The 13,682-nt window shown below is 38.5% G+C and overlaps 1 protein-coding gene across 4 annotated transcripts in view; it reads left to right on the forward strand.

Annotated features, from left to right (window-relative positions):
• Positions 1-13,682, forward strand: part of KIAA0825 — a 173,850-nt gene that overhangs the window by 19,903 nt on the left and 140,265 nt on the right. For all 4 annotated transcript variants that reach the window (XR_014012757.1, XM_081212319.1, XM_081212320.1 and 1 more), the window contains 4 exons: positions 2,588-2,755; positions 8,018-8,112; positions 10,459-10,686; positions 12,457-12,722. Coding sequence is in view for 3 of the 4 variants with exons in the window: in XM_081212319.1 (XP_081068445.1) it covers positions 2,588-2,755; positions 8,018-8,112; positions 10,459-10,686; positions 12,457-12,722 (757 nt within the window). In the remaining variant the exon portion in view is untranslated. The remainder of the gene's footprint in view (positions 1-2,587; positions 2,756-8,017; positions 8,113-10,458; positions 10,687-12,456; positions 12,723-13,682) is intronic.

Consider the following 13,682-nt stretch of genomic DNA (forward strand, 5'->3'; position numbering starts at 1 on the left):
TCTGGACAAGAGTACTGGCAAAGCAGTTACAGCAATGGCTAACCTCTCCAAAAGGGTTTGGGAGAATGTGATGCTAATGACCAATACCAAGATGAAGTTCTGCCAGGCTTGCATGTTGAGCATGCTACTTTATAGAAGTGAGTCGTGGGCAGCTTACAACCGCAAGGCGCGATGTCTCAATGCCTTCCAAATGCTCAGCATCAAGAGGAATTTGGGAGAGCCAGTGTGGTGTAGTGGTTAAGAGCGGTAGTCACGTAATCTGGGTAACCGGGTTCGCGTCTCCGCTCCTCCACATGCAGCTGCTGGGTGACCTTGGGCCAGTCACACTTCTTTGAAGTCTCTCAGCCCCACTCACCTCACAGAGTGTTTGTTGTGGGGGAGGAAGGGAAAGGAGAATGTTAGCCGCTTTGAGACTCCTGAAGGGGAGTGAAAGGCGGGATATCAAATCCAAACTCTTCTTCTTCTTCTTCATCACATGGCAGGACAGAATCTCAAACAAAGATGTCCTCTCCCAAGCCCACATTCCCAGTATGTTTGCACTCCTGTCTCAGCAATGTCTCTGCTGGCTTGGTCATGCCCACAGAATGGAAGATGGCAGGATCCTCAAGGATGTGCTCTACAGGGAGCTGGCTTATACAAGCCTTTGTTTGGCTTGTTAATATTTGCTCATTAGCAAACTTCCTTGTTTCCCTTTTCTATTTATTTAAAGATGAAGAGATAGCCTCTCTTTTCACTCAAATTTATTATCTGGTTATTCAGTGTGAAAATGACAGAGTGACTTAGAGTGACAGCATATTTATGTGATTTGAACTACTAAAACAGAAAAGGGTGTATTTGATTTACTCAGTCTGCTATTTTCACTACAGAGATTTTCTACATTTAAAATGTTTTTATTAACTGCCTTGAAAATGTGTAAAAATGTTAAAATAAATACTCTTCAAATAAAAAGAAAATCAGGGTAGTATCCAATGTTTTGCTGGTTTAAGAGACCTGACCTAGTGGAACGGAACTTGCCCCTCCTCTCCCCTGCATGCTCTCAAAAGGACCTCCAGAGGGTTAAGGCACCCTCTGCAGATTTTGGGGGGCTTACAGGGGGAGGAGAGGAAACTGCCAGTGGAACTCCATTAGCAATGCTTGGGATACAACCCAAAGAGTTTAAAACAGTTGATAGTATAACATAGCTGCAGAAAGCATTAGTAATTTATATGCTGAAATGCTGATTTTAACTTACATTCTTCCCTGGAAGTTGGTTGTGTGTGTGTTTTTTAAGGACTTTGAAAGAAGTGAGAACAATGCAAAACAGAATGAAGCACCTTACTATGTCAACTAAGTTGACTTTTCTGTTCTGGTGGTATTTAGAATACACATGATCTTTATTTACACACACACAAAAGAACATGCCATAGCCAAAGTCATTAATGTGGTATAACGAAGATTTCACTACTTGCAGAATGTAAATTCTGGGCTTCAGGTAGCTAAGTCTTAGTGCTGGAATTACAAGTTTCAGCAGGAGTAAGAACAGAGTCTAGACCATGGGTAGGCAAAATAAGGCCTGGTGGCCGGATCTGGCCCAATTGCCTTCTAAATCCGGCCTGCAGAGGTCCGGGAATGAGCGTGTTTTTACATGAGTAGGATGTGTCGTTTTATTTAAAATGCATCCCTGGGTTATTTGTGGGGCCTGCCTGGTGTTTTTACATTGAGTAGAATGTGTTCTTTTATTTAAAATGCATATCTGGGTTATTTGTGGGGCATAGGGATTCGTTCATTTTTTCTTTTCTTTTTTCAAAATATAGTCTGGCCCCCCACAAGGTTTCAGGGACAGTGGACCAGCCCCCTGCTGAAAAAGTTTGCTGACCCCTGGTCTAGACAGAAAGCTGTGGCAGATCTCATGAAAGAACTAAGACAGAGTTGAGGAATAATTAGATCCATATCTTGCATAAGTAGGGGCAGCTCAGAGATGGCAGCCAATTTAGGGAGGCAGGAAAACCAAAAGCAGAAATGTAGTTAGATAAATGAAAATAAAGAAAGACAGGACATGGATATGCTTGAATAGGAAACCTCACTATCCCCATTTTGCCTGGATTCAGTCTCCATCTACTTGCTTTCATTCAATCTAAGAGGGTCCCTAGACAGTTATTCTAGGCCGTGATCTGTGGTTATGTAACTTTTGAAAATAAATAATAGAGCTGAGTTTCTTTAGCATATTAACATCTCACCGCAAGTGTTTGGATAATTTATTCCAATGATTTCATAGATGTTCAACTGTTGAACAGTATCAATGATAATATACAACTTTGTTGTACATCATAAGACAATTCTTGTGGATTTGAGAAATCAACACTAATTTTATGAACTTGCCTGGTTAAGGAAAACAGACCCTTCTCAGAGGCATCAAAAAAGTTTTAAATTTTTATCTATAGTGACCTATATTTCATACAAGTATTCTTTATATAGACATCATTTTTAGTAATGTTTATGTAGGAGATAATATATATCACATTTGATGTATTTTAGTGCACTTATATATATATATATATGCTACAATATAGATATTGTGTGAAATTAATTTCTCCCACTTGTTTTGCAGCGGCTCAAGAATGTTCTAGAAAAGGGAGAAACTTCTGTTTGACACTACATCAACTCAGATGTCTTTCTGAGCTTATAAAGCTTTTTTTGTTGATGGAAGAAAAGGTTGAAGAACTATCTTCAGAAATGCTGTTATTACCATGTTTTTCTGAGAACAGAAATGTTCAAGGTAATGTACATTTCCCCCACTTACCTTATTTTTCCTTCAAAAGAATTGCCTTGTAGAAATTCAGTAGATAGAATAATTGGGATGAGAAAATAACATACCTCTTTATCAATCCCGTAATGTCAACTTATTTCTGGTGTACTCTGGAGTCTTTTGAAATATTTTTTCTCACTTTTTCATAATTAACATAAATATGAACTTTCTAGCTATAAGATGATGGAAGATTTAATAATCGCCCAAAATTATAATTAGTTTATTGCTCAGAGTGGGGAGATCTGGGTTGAAAGTGTGTTTTAGGAAGCAGCAAGTCATTGGGAGGGGCAGCAGTATTTTTTGCAGGGCTTATGCCAGAAGGAAAGACCTATTAGTAACCTGCTAATCTGGAAGCAATATAGAAGTGCAATGGCAGAGTACTTTGGATGGTGCCACCATATTTCTTGTCAAGGTATTGCACTTCATATCAACTAGGCTACTTTGTCTGTGGGCTGTGGGCTGGGTTTTCTCAGCATGGAATAAATTGGAGCCCTGCACTATTTTCATATTAGCATTATACTGAAGTTAGTTAGACAAATGAAAAAATTGACACTAGAACAGAAAGTTTAGTTTTTCTTTGTTCAGGATATCATGCGGAACCTTTAGATTTGATGTACAGAACATTTGTAAAGCTCCATCAAAAATAAAGTGGTCCTTTGAGAAGTTCCTCATATTTTATTTTATTTTGCCAGAGGTGGTATCGTGAGTTTCAGCTAAGCCAGAAGATTTCTTGGCCATCATTTTTTTCCCCTAGACCCAGCGATGACAAAGAGCAATGGCTGCATAAATTGGATGTAAGAAGAACACTTAGGGTTTATCTCAGAAAAATCAAAGATTTCAGATCTTCTGACAGATTGTTTGTACTCTTAGGGGGTCTTAAGAGGGGTCAAATGGCTTCTAAGAGTTCCTTAGCTAGATGGTTAAGGAACTGTATTAGGGAGGCGTATGTAGTTAAGGGTAAAGTGGCTCCCAGGGTTTGTAAAGCTCATTACACTAGGACTATAGCTGCTGCTTGGGCGGAGAGGTCGAAGGCTTCTACATCGGAAATTTGCAAGGTGGCCACCTGGGCTTCTCTTCATACGTTTTCATAGCATTATCCCTTGGAAGTAGTCTCTTCTGCAGATTCTGCTTTTGGTAGGAGGTTGCTTGTGAACCAAAAAAAAAAACCCTGCAAAGAAAAGAGAGATGCGTAGTTCACACTACTTCTCGCTGCCATCAAGACAAGTTCCTTTGCAGTTTGCACAATGGAAACCTATGAAGGCCAATTTAGGTGGCAGAAAATAGAAGTTACAACTCAAGGAAGCACTGCCAACTGATGCTCTCTGATTGTAATCCCATGGCAGACAATAGCACCAAGGGACATAGTGTGGGGAAATGAACATTTATCAGAGAATATATGCTGAAGTAATCAGGACTTTTTTTTTATCTCAGTTTAAATTCTCTGGAATTTGATTCTTTTACATCTGCTTCTATAAAACGCAGAACTTCATTTAGAACAATAATTTCAAAAGTGCTCCACTTGATTTCAGTATGCTCACTTTTCTTTTTACATTTAATTTTTGTCTTTATACTAAGAAACACAACTAGTTCTCATTGAGGGCCATATATACGTGAAGTATCAGGAAAAAACATTGACCAAAATGTTAAAAAGAGCAATCTGAAAGAAGTCTTCAGTTGCATGAATGCAAAAACAGTTGGCTTAGAAAAACATGGATTGAAACATAATGCATAATGAATTCTTAACCTAATATGAATTTGATTTGAATAATGGAAAAAGTGAAAATGTTTTTCTTCCCACCGTGAATTCTGTGTCATCAGCGCAAGGGGGTTATATTTGTCATTTTCAGCTAAGATTTGGTACTTTGAGTGTATTCTGACTTCGCTTCCTTGTTTTTCTAGAACTAAAATTGACCAAAATTTGAGTAATACATTGATTTTGTCAGGTACCAGCTGAAAAAAATTAACCTTTTCTTTCTCCATTCCTTTGTCTATTCCTGCTGTTCCATTCTTGCTATACACTGCAATTAAATTAGTGGAATGTTCAGACATACCTAGTACGTTCATTATCACAGGCAATATGATCCTTTGAAGGAACCTGGAACATTCAGCAGCAGTCATGGATAAAGCAGAACATTCTTATTTGGAATGAAGAATGCTTGGTCAAATTATATTCTCCTTCTGCCCTTCTGGTGTGATTTCTCTTTCCTCTGGTCCTTCAGAAGTCTCTTGTTGAGATTTTCAAAAACATCTAACACACTTTTCATCTTCCTCTCACCTTTTTTTTCTCCATTTCAGCGAGAAAGGTGAACTTTAGACAGATCTGATAATGAGTGCCAAGAAAAGCTTTTTCCAGTGGAGCTCTTTGAAACCACTCTGGGCAAACTTGTCAAGGCCTTAGGTTTTCAAGCTTTGCCTCAGGGGACTAGAAAGATTTGCAAAGGTCTTCCCTTCACAGCTTAAGAAGAAATCTATTACTTCATATAAATCTCTAGAAAGCACTGTAAAAGAATAACATGATCACGTTTACAAAGTCACTGCTGTAATGGGTAGCCTTTTAAATCATATAATGTTAGTTTTGTCTCTGTGTGTAGATCCTAAAAATAGCAGCAGCAGCTTCTTTCATAAAGATTATTTTCAAGAAACATGGTGATGGGGAGATGGAATGTACACTGAGAACATAGCAGCTGGAAATACTTTATTTTCATTAACTTGTTAGCACTTTATTGGAATGGACTAACAAATAAAATTCTCACTCAAAATGTTTGCAAATCTCCCCTCCCCCACTTAAAAATAATAATTTATGTGGTGCTAAATTTTCTTCCAGATCCCTTTTCTCTATGACTATCACACATTGGCCTGGGCAAACTATGGGAAAGAATACTGCCTTGCAGATCCTTTTGGATATTTATTTGACTGCTTAAAATACATATAGTAGTAATACTATATTAGCTTTTGAAAGAGTGAAGTGTCAGTTTTAAATGTGTTTAAGGGATCTCTCTTGTTAAAGTAGTGTAGAGATTCATGTCCTTTGTTTACCGTATGTTTTTCTATATAATGTAAATCATCTGGATCTGGATTCCTTGGCAAACACAAGCATTTGCAGTTGTTGATTTCCTCTTTTCTATAAATGTTTATATATTTCTGGGCAAATAAAAGACAGAAACTATAAATCACTGAATGGTATAAAGTGGCACAAGCACTTTCCAGTCACTATGATTATTAACAGTAGCCAGAGTGGATTTCAAAACTTGAATTTCAGAAATAGTAAATGTGTTTCCTTAAGTGAGGGCATAGTCTCTGTTGCCCTTAAAGAATCAGCAGATATTAGATTGTGTGTGTTTAGTTCCCGAAATTGGTACCAGTCCTTGCTGGTACCAATTTCAGGAACTAAATCCCCAAGATTAGACCCTATGAACTCAGACATTTACCTTCCAGTCTAACCTCTTTTGGAGCAAGATACTAGAGAGGGTGGTGGGCTTTCAACCCCACTGGTTTAGGAGAAAACTGATTAGTAAACCCATTCCTATCCATATTCAAGACTGGATAGGACTGGCTTTGAGACAGAAAGAGCTTTGGTCGTTGTGATGAATGTCTTAAAGCTGGCGACTGAATGATTACAACACTTGGTTCTACTCGACCTCTCTGAGGCTTTTGATATAATCAACTATGGGTGTCCTTCTGTGACTGGATTGGAGCCAGGATGCAGAATATTACAATATTACACCCTTCCTGGGTGGCTGATTACAGAAGAATGAATGAATTGATTTATTACAGTCACAGATCAGAAATATAACTGATAGCAGAAGGTAGTGCTGGGTGATAACTGTTCCACCCTATGCCTATAGGTTGTATCTTGTCCCCCATGATTTTCAAGCATACACATGAAACCACTGGAGGTTTTGTCTCTCCCCCCCCCCCCAGTATTTTTTCTATCTTACCCTCCAGTATAAGTGCTCTCAAGTTAAGGCTCAACTGTTTTAAGAGTTGTGCTGTTTTTGTTTGTTTGCATTTTTGTAAATTTTAATCATGGATGTTTTTAATGTTTTGATGAAATTGTGTTGTTACACATTTTAATTATGTTTGGATATATATATTATAATTGGTTTATTCTTGTGGAATAACCATGTGGAAGCCATTTTGGTGTGTAAGTGGTATATATTTAATAATTCTAACAATAGGTTTAATCCGCTCACCCATTTATCCTCACAACTACCCATGAGGTTGAGAGAGACTGGCCCAAGTTAGCTTAATGTGTCGGTTTGCCAGATCCTAATACCACGTTCTAATTAGTACACCACATTGGATCAGCAACATTGCCAATATGCAGATGACAAACAGCATTACTGCTTTTTTCCACCACTTAATCTCAGGGAGCCTGTGGAACTCTTGAACAAGGGCTTGTCCACACTTGGCTTGCCTCATGCCTGGAAAGCATGAGTTCAAGCAGTATTCCATTTGCCCCACCGCTTTCCCCAGGAAAACCCACTCATTACCACTGAATCGGAGCAAACGTCAATTCACAGAAAACCCGATTTTTGTTTGCTCCAATTATGCGGTAAAGAGCAGGGCTTTCTCAGGGAAAGTGGTGGGAGAAGCAGAAGTGTGCATGAGCCCCAAATTCCTTGAGAGACTATGGGAGAGCCTCTGAAACTTAATCCAGGTTAGATTGTCAATGTGTAGGTTGGAAAGTTGGCTGGTGTGAAATCAATCCCAGATGAGGTTGTACTATTCTTTACATACCAGGTGTGCAATCTGAAGGTGCTCCATAACAGACTATTATCTGGAGAGGCATCCTTGGGCAAGTGTGCCTCCTTGCTAGGCTCCAATTTGTGCTCTAAAGTGCACAACTCCTACTTTACATATGATTGAGACAAACATTTGTTTAAAGATATGGGTCTGTCACTGGCAAATTCTGCAGTGAGCTGGGGAAAGATTTGAATATTTTATTTTTAACTAACTTTTTCTAAGCTACTAATATTTTTATGTAAGTATCTTAATAGAGTGTTGATTCCAACATTTAAATATCTAAATATTGTATATACTATATATACCATTAAGTAAAACAAAAATGGAGTTATCAAAAAGAGAATTTTGTTTGCAACCTGAATTTTACTTTTATTTCATTACTAACATTCCACTGCAGCTTGCTGACTATCTTTATAGAATGTATTGATATATCAAGTTTTCCACAGCCTTAATCTTAACTTTGATCCCGTTTGTCATACTGTGCAGGAGTTCTGAAGAAAGCTGGTGGGGAGCTTTTAATAGGGGAAAGTAGAGCAAATGAAACCAGTGTGCTTCCTGAACAGTTACTTCAGGTAAAAGAGGTGAGTAAAATAAAGAGTCAAACTCTCTGGGAGCCTGTTTTGTCTGCGCCATCAATACAGATAAGGACCTATTAACATATTCATTACAAATCCCTTATGCTAAGATGCTAATAATTTCAGTGCTATTAGTAATTTAAGCCTGCAAAGACCAAGGGTGGAAAGAAAAAAGACCATATACAAAAATTTGTGAATATAAAAGAAGCTGTTAAACCATTTTGTGGCATCACTATTAGAAGAACAAAGTCGCTATCAGAAAGGCAGTGAACATAAAAACATATAAAGGTGCCATTGTAAGTTTTTATTTAATGTTCCCGATGTTTCCAAAAGTATTTTCAGGCGTGTGTTGAAAACTGAGGATCTATTTTTACATAAGCTTGCTCTTACAATTTATGATGGCCATTTGCACAGGCTCTTTTCATATTAATATATTCCATATCATCCTACAAATAAAAAGCACTCATATCTATTTCTCATAGTCTAGCATAACCAAGAAACAAGCCACTTTCTGGAGCTAATGCATAACTACACTGGTGCTGCGATCTCTGTGGAGCATATGAGTGAGGGGAGTTCTTCTCCCACTTTGTCTGAGCAGTAAAATATATTGCTTTTGAGCTGCATCTCACCAAAATTAATGAATCAGTTCTATCACATTTTAAATATAGTTTTAAACAACTATCAGCAACTTAATAAGTCTGAATAAAGAACACATAGGGGAGTAATCAGTTCATCTAGAACCAAGTATCAAGAGTCCAAGTTATATACACGTACAACATTTTAGATCATCAATGAAACAAAGCTTGGCATCAAATGGATTACAAAGCTGATTACTGAAGAAATGAACTGGATTGCTATTCTCAGCTTTTAGGGCTGGGATCCAAAAAACTGGTGACACTGTAAGGGCTTACCAGTGAAAATGTTTACTTTTTGTCTTTACATGACAGATACCTATTGCACCTCACAAAAGTCCCTCACTTTCAAAAGCAAGTTTCTGTTTGAGAAAGAAAACCCAAACTCTGCAGTTCTTACCTACGTTGTTCCTTTATTTAAACATCATCAAAACATCATGAATCTTCAGAGTTCCATCCAACTGCTGTCCCCTGGTGACAGAAGACTGATCTAGCAGACAGTTTTGTCAGCTGAACAATGCCCCCCTCCTCCAGAAGCTTTGGGTGTGTGGTGGGGTGTGTGTGTGTAGCTTTGGGACAGCATGGGAGGTGGCATGGAGAGCTGCAGAGGACAGAGGCAATTTCTGCAAATTGCCTCAATCCCTGCTTCTACTGATGGGAGCCTCAGTTGGATCAAAAAGATTTCCCTTAGTAGGGACTCAGCTGGATACAATTATTTATTTTGTTTATATCCTGTCTCACCAGGTTTGGTTGAAACACTTTATAATGAATGGAATCATCAGTAAAACATTTAATATACAAAAGAAATATAACAATAAAACTGACTGCAATAGCATCTACAGCAGCCAGAGAACATAGATATTACAGCAAGTAGAATCTCAGTTCCATAGCATTAAAACACTTTACATTATTTCTCTGAAGAAGTGCAAGTAGACACTTTGGCATAGGCAACAGCAACAGCCTTTAATTAATACCCACACTACTGAGAAGAAAAACACACATCTGGGTGCAGGACTTGAGTGGCTTTCCTGAGTTGTGAGTTTAGTTTGAGTTTCCCCTTTCTCGCTTGCTTCTCTTTGTATTATGTGCGAACTGATCATTTTAAGTAAAGGAACCTGAATAAGGCAAAGAAGTCACTCAGCTATAATCACTGGGTTTGTTTGTACACCATCCAAAGCATATTCTGGAACTGTGGGGTAATTACTAAAGAGGCTAAAAGGAAATTTTGAGCAGGCTGTTGCCCTTAAACTTTAAAGAACAAGGGGTGGGGGTATGGGAATGAATAGCAAATTAAAAGGCTTGACCATCTAAAATTTTGCAATGTTAAACGTTCCTGCTTTGCTAATCCGGACCTCCCATTTTCCAAGCCAGTCGCCAAACACTTCTGACAGTTGCTGAAGTTTGGGCTCTGGCAAGTTTACAAAAGCAGTTTCATACCAGTGGAATGAGGAGGGACATGATGCGGGGTAGTGGTGAAGGTGGGAAGCTACCTAAAATGTTTCCTATATGGACCCCTGTGAAATGAATGGGAGAGGAGGCATAACACAACAGCACAAATAACAGCTTCACACCACATCCAGAAGAAAAGAGTCGGTCAGTTCCAAGTGTATTGTGTGTTAAGTATACAAAGAGCTTCAGTATACCATTTGATCAATTTAGATATAATTGAAACAGAAACATTTGACTGTTCAGATTTTGTCTGTATACTTCTATATTTCAGACTACCATACTAGATTTCGGCTGGAGAAAAGCATTTAAAGACCTGTCCTCTTCAGTAGCTCACTGTATAACAATTGCAGTTGAAGATTTTTCCAATAAAATTCTTCAACATGAGCAGAATGAACACACTTCAGCTGCCTGCTATGTGATGCATATTGTAAAGGTACAGCACATGAAGGAGCTCAGGGAAGTAGTCCACGAGGAAGAACAACCAAAACAAATTTCAAAGGCATGTATCAAAAGATCTGAAGTTTTAAGGGGATTACAGAATGTTGGGTTTGTTTACCCATAAAGCATTGGAGTACTTGCACGTCCAGTATTTTAAGAGTCAAATACATGGAATGAAAACCTGTGCTAAATTATTTAATAGTGCTTTATAGATCTCAACATATATTCTAAGAAACTTTAAATATGTATCCATTTTAATACTTTTTAAATGTATTCATTTTAGCAAATAGCCTAGATTTCTGTCCCACAAAGAAATTAATTTTGTAGGTGAAGACGCATTGATGAGACTGAGATACATCAGTAGTTCACTACGAAAAGTCTAAAATGCAATGAATATAAAACCATAAAAACATACAGGGGCAAAAGGGGTTCAGATCTGAAGCTACAGGGGGAGAAAAATTAAAGCCTGATTCATGGAGTTGTGTATTGGGGGTTGAAGATTAAAAACAACTCAACCCGGAGTAGTCTCTTCTACTCCAGTTCCTTCCACACTTACGGTCAGTTTAAATTGCAAAGCTTGTCTTGGACTGTATTACATGTTTGAATACCACCTCATCTTTAAACAAAAAACCTCTCTTATCATACAAAGCAAGTGCATCAAGGAAAACAGTTCAGCCCAGTCTTCCTCCTCATGTCCTTTTTTATGTTCGGGAGATTTTCTTGTGGGATAGCATTCAAACATTCAGTTTATCCAACTGCAGCCTGAAATGATGCTGTCCAGGTAGAGTTTTACCGCTTATATGACTGAATGAATAAACTGACTCTTTTTGAGGCTTTCTCTGGAACAAAGCAGTCTGCAACCACATCACTTGTTAAAACTGTGACTGCCGCTTCTCTTCTGAGAAGCATGTCAAGAGGGGGTATCTGCAGTAAAAAGGGGTAGAGAGTATGTTTCCCTACCTAATTAGGGTTCCAGGTGCATGCTTATAAAAAGATACTTCTTTTTTTTTAATAAAGTGAAGGCAAGAGTTATGGCAGCACTACTTAGAGTCAACTGTGTGACCACTCTACAGTATGTGTTTAATGCCCATACTAGAAGCTACCGCCCTGCCCTGACTGAAGCATTCGGTAAACAGTGCTCTTCATTCACTTGGCGGAAGAGGGAGTAAAAAAGCATTAAATATCTAGGTGCACAGGACTCAGTCACTTATAACCATTATATGAAAATCTCAATCAAATCAATGAGTTTCATGTAACATGGGGTCTGTTCCAAATCTTTTCACCTTTTCTTGTGTGTATGTAAAAGCCCCCTAGTCCCCCCACCAGTCGCCGCCTTGCTCCCCTTCTTCAACCCTTAGAGGGTTAGAGGGAGACTTAGAGGGAGTTGAGCTCAAAAACAACCACTATTATTGTCTGTTTTGACACTTGATTAGAAGTTAATGTGTGCATCTATGGAGATCACAGAGTTCTTCATATAGGAACTATGTCAATGGAGGAATTCAATCTGGTAAGGTCATCATTACATCAGGGCAAACATTTCAGCTTGCCAAAGGAATGACCCCCTCTTTCTTCCCCTGTGTGTTCATACAGGGCTTCTGCTCATTAGTTAAATTGTTCCTGGGTTTTTTTTTAAAAGATAAATTTGGCAAATATTAGCTTCAACTTACATGGTCTCAGCTTTTCATGTATACATGTCCATTTTAATATAATGAAGTAAAAACAATACGAAGCTTACATTTGCCTTTTGCCAAATGCAGTATTTGTCGTATTGTACAGGAATAAATAATGCTGTCAGTATAAAATTAACTGGATGTCACATTTATTTTCCTAGTTTTGTTCTGACATCATGGAGGAACTTGACATGTTGCTTCCCCTGGCTCTGGCATGCAGAGATGAGTCTCTCCAGGAAATTAGAGCAAACTTTGTAGAGGCCTGCTGCAAAGTAGCAACAGCTGTCCTGACAAGGTTGGAGGAGAGAAGTAAAGATGTCCCTTCCAGAGCTCCACTTCAGAACTTGTATACTATTCTCTCCACAGCAGTGCATGTCTATCAGCATTTTAATATGTATCAGCATCTAATGAAAGATACCACTAGAAAGTGAGTCTGTTGTATTGATTAAAACACCCATAAATACCAGTAAATCAAACAATTCCATTTCAGTGATACCACAAATATATTTAAAAGAAACAGCTTAAAACAATGTGCTGTTTACTGCCAGTGCCTTGAATTTTTCTCTTTCTATCCTGGTTTACTATGATCTAGCATTCACTCTGTACACCACTGTAACTTCAAAGAAGCATCTAAAACTTTTGTCTAAGACAGAACAGTTCCAGCCTTGTCTTTCTTCATCCAGACCTTTAAAATTATTCATGTAGTCTGGACCACTTTGGGTTTCAAATTGTGTTTGAATGTTGTGGATGTGGTGAGTTTTATTTTCCTTGTTGTATTATATTGCTTTGGAATATGTGGTTTAATGTTTAATTTTGTATTTAAAGATTTTTATACTCATTTATTATAAGCTTCCCAGAAACCTTTTTGTCATGGAGCAACTTACAAATAATATTATGCACATGCACACACACACACGCGCGCACACACACACACACAAATACATATGTTACATATAAATCAGATTTGGGGAGAGGGTAATGTCATATCAGGGATGTGGGTGGCACTGTGGTCTAAACCACTGAGCCCCTTGGGCTTGCCGATCAGAAGGTCAGCGATTTGAATTCCTGCGACAGAGTTTGTAGGGCAGCGGCGCGCGCCTAGCGGCGCGTGCAGTTATATCCATCTTTTAGATTTAGGGGAGCTAGTCTCAAACGTTTGTTGGGGGAGACCTAGGTTTTTTTTTGTGGGCGAAGTTATTTGTCCTGTCTTCAAGCTTTTTATGATGGAGGACCTCTGTAGCCACCCCCATCAACACGATCTCAAGATGGAAGGGGAGGGAACAGCTGCAGTCGCCTGCGATTCCTGCGCAATGTTTGCCATCTTGCCAAAGGTTGCAGGCAGCTTCACCTGCAGCAATTGCATGTTGATTGCCCTTTTAAAAGACAA

This window comes from Podarcis bocagei, assembly GCF_964188305.1.
Source record: "Podarcis bocagei genome assembly, chromosome: 11".
Lineage (NCBI taxonomy): Eukaryota > Metazoa > Chordata > Lepidosauria > Squamata > Lacertidae > Podarcis > Podarcis bocagei.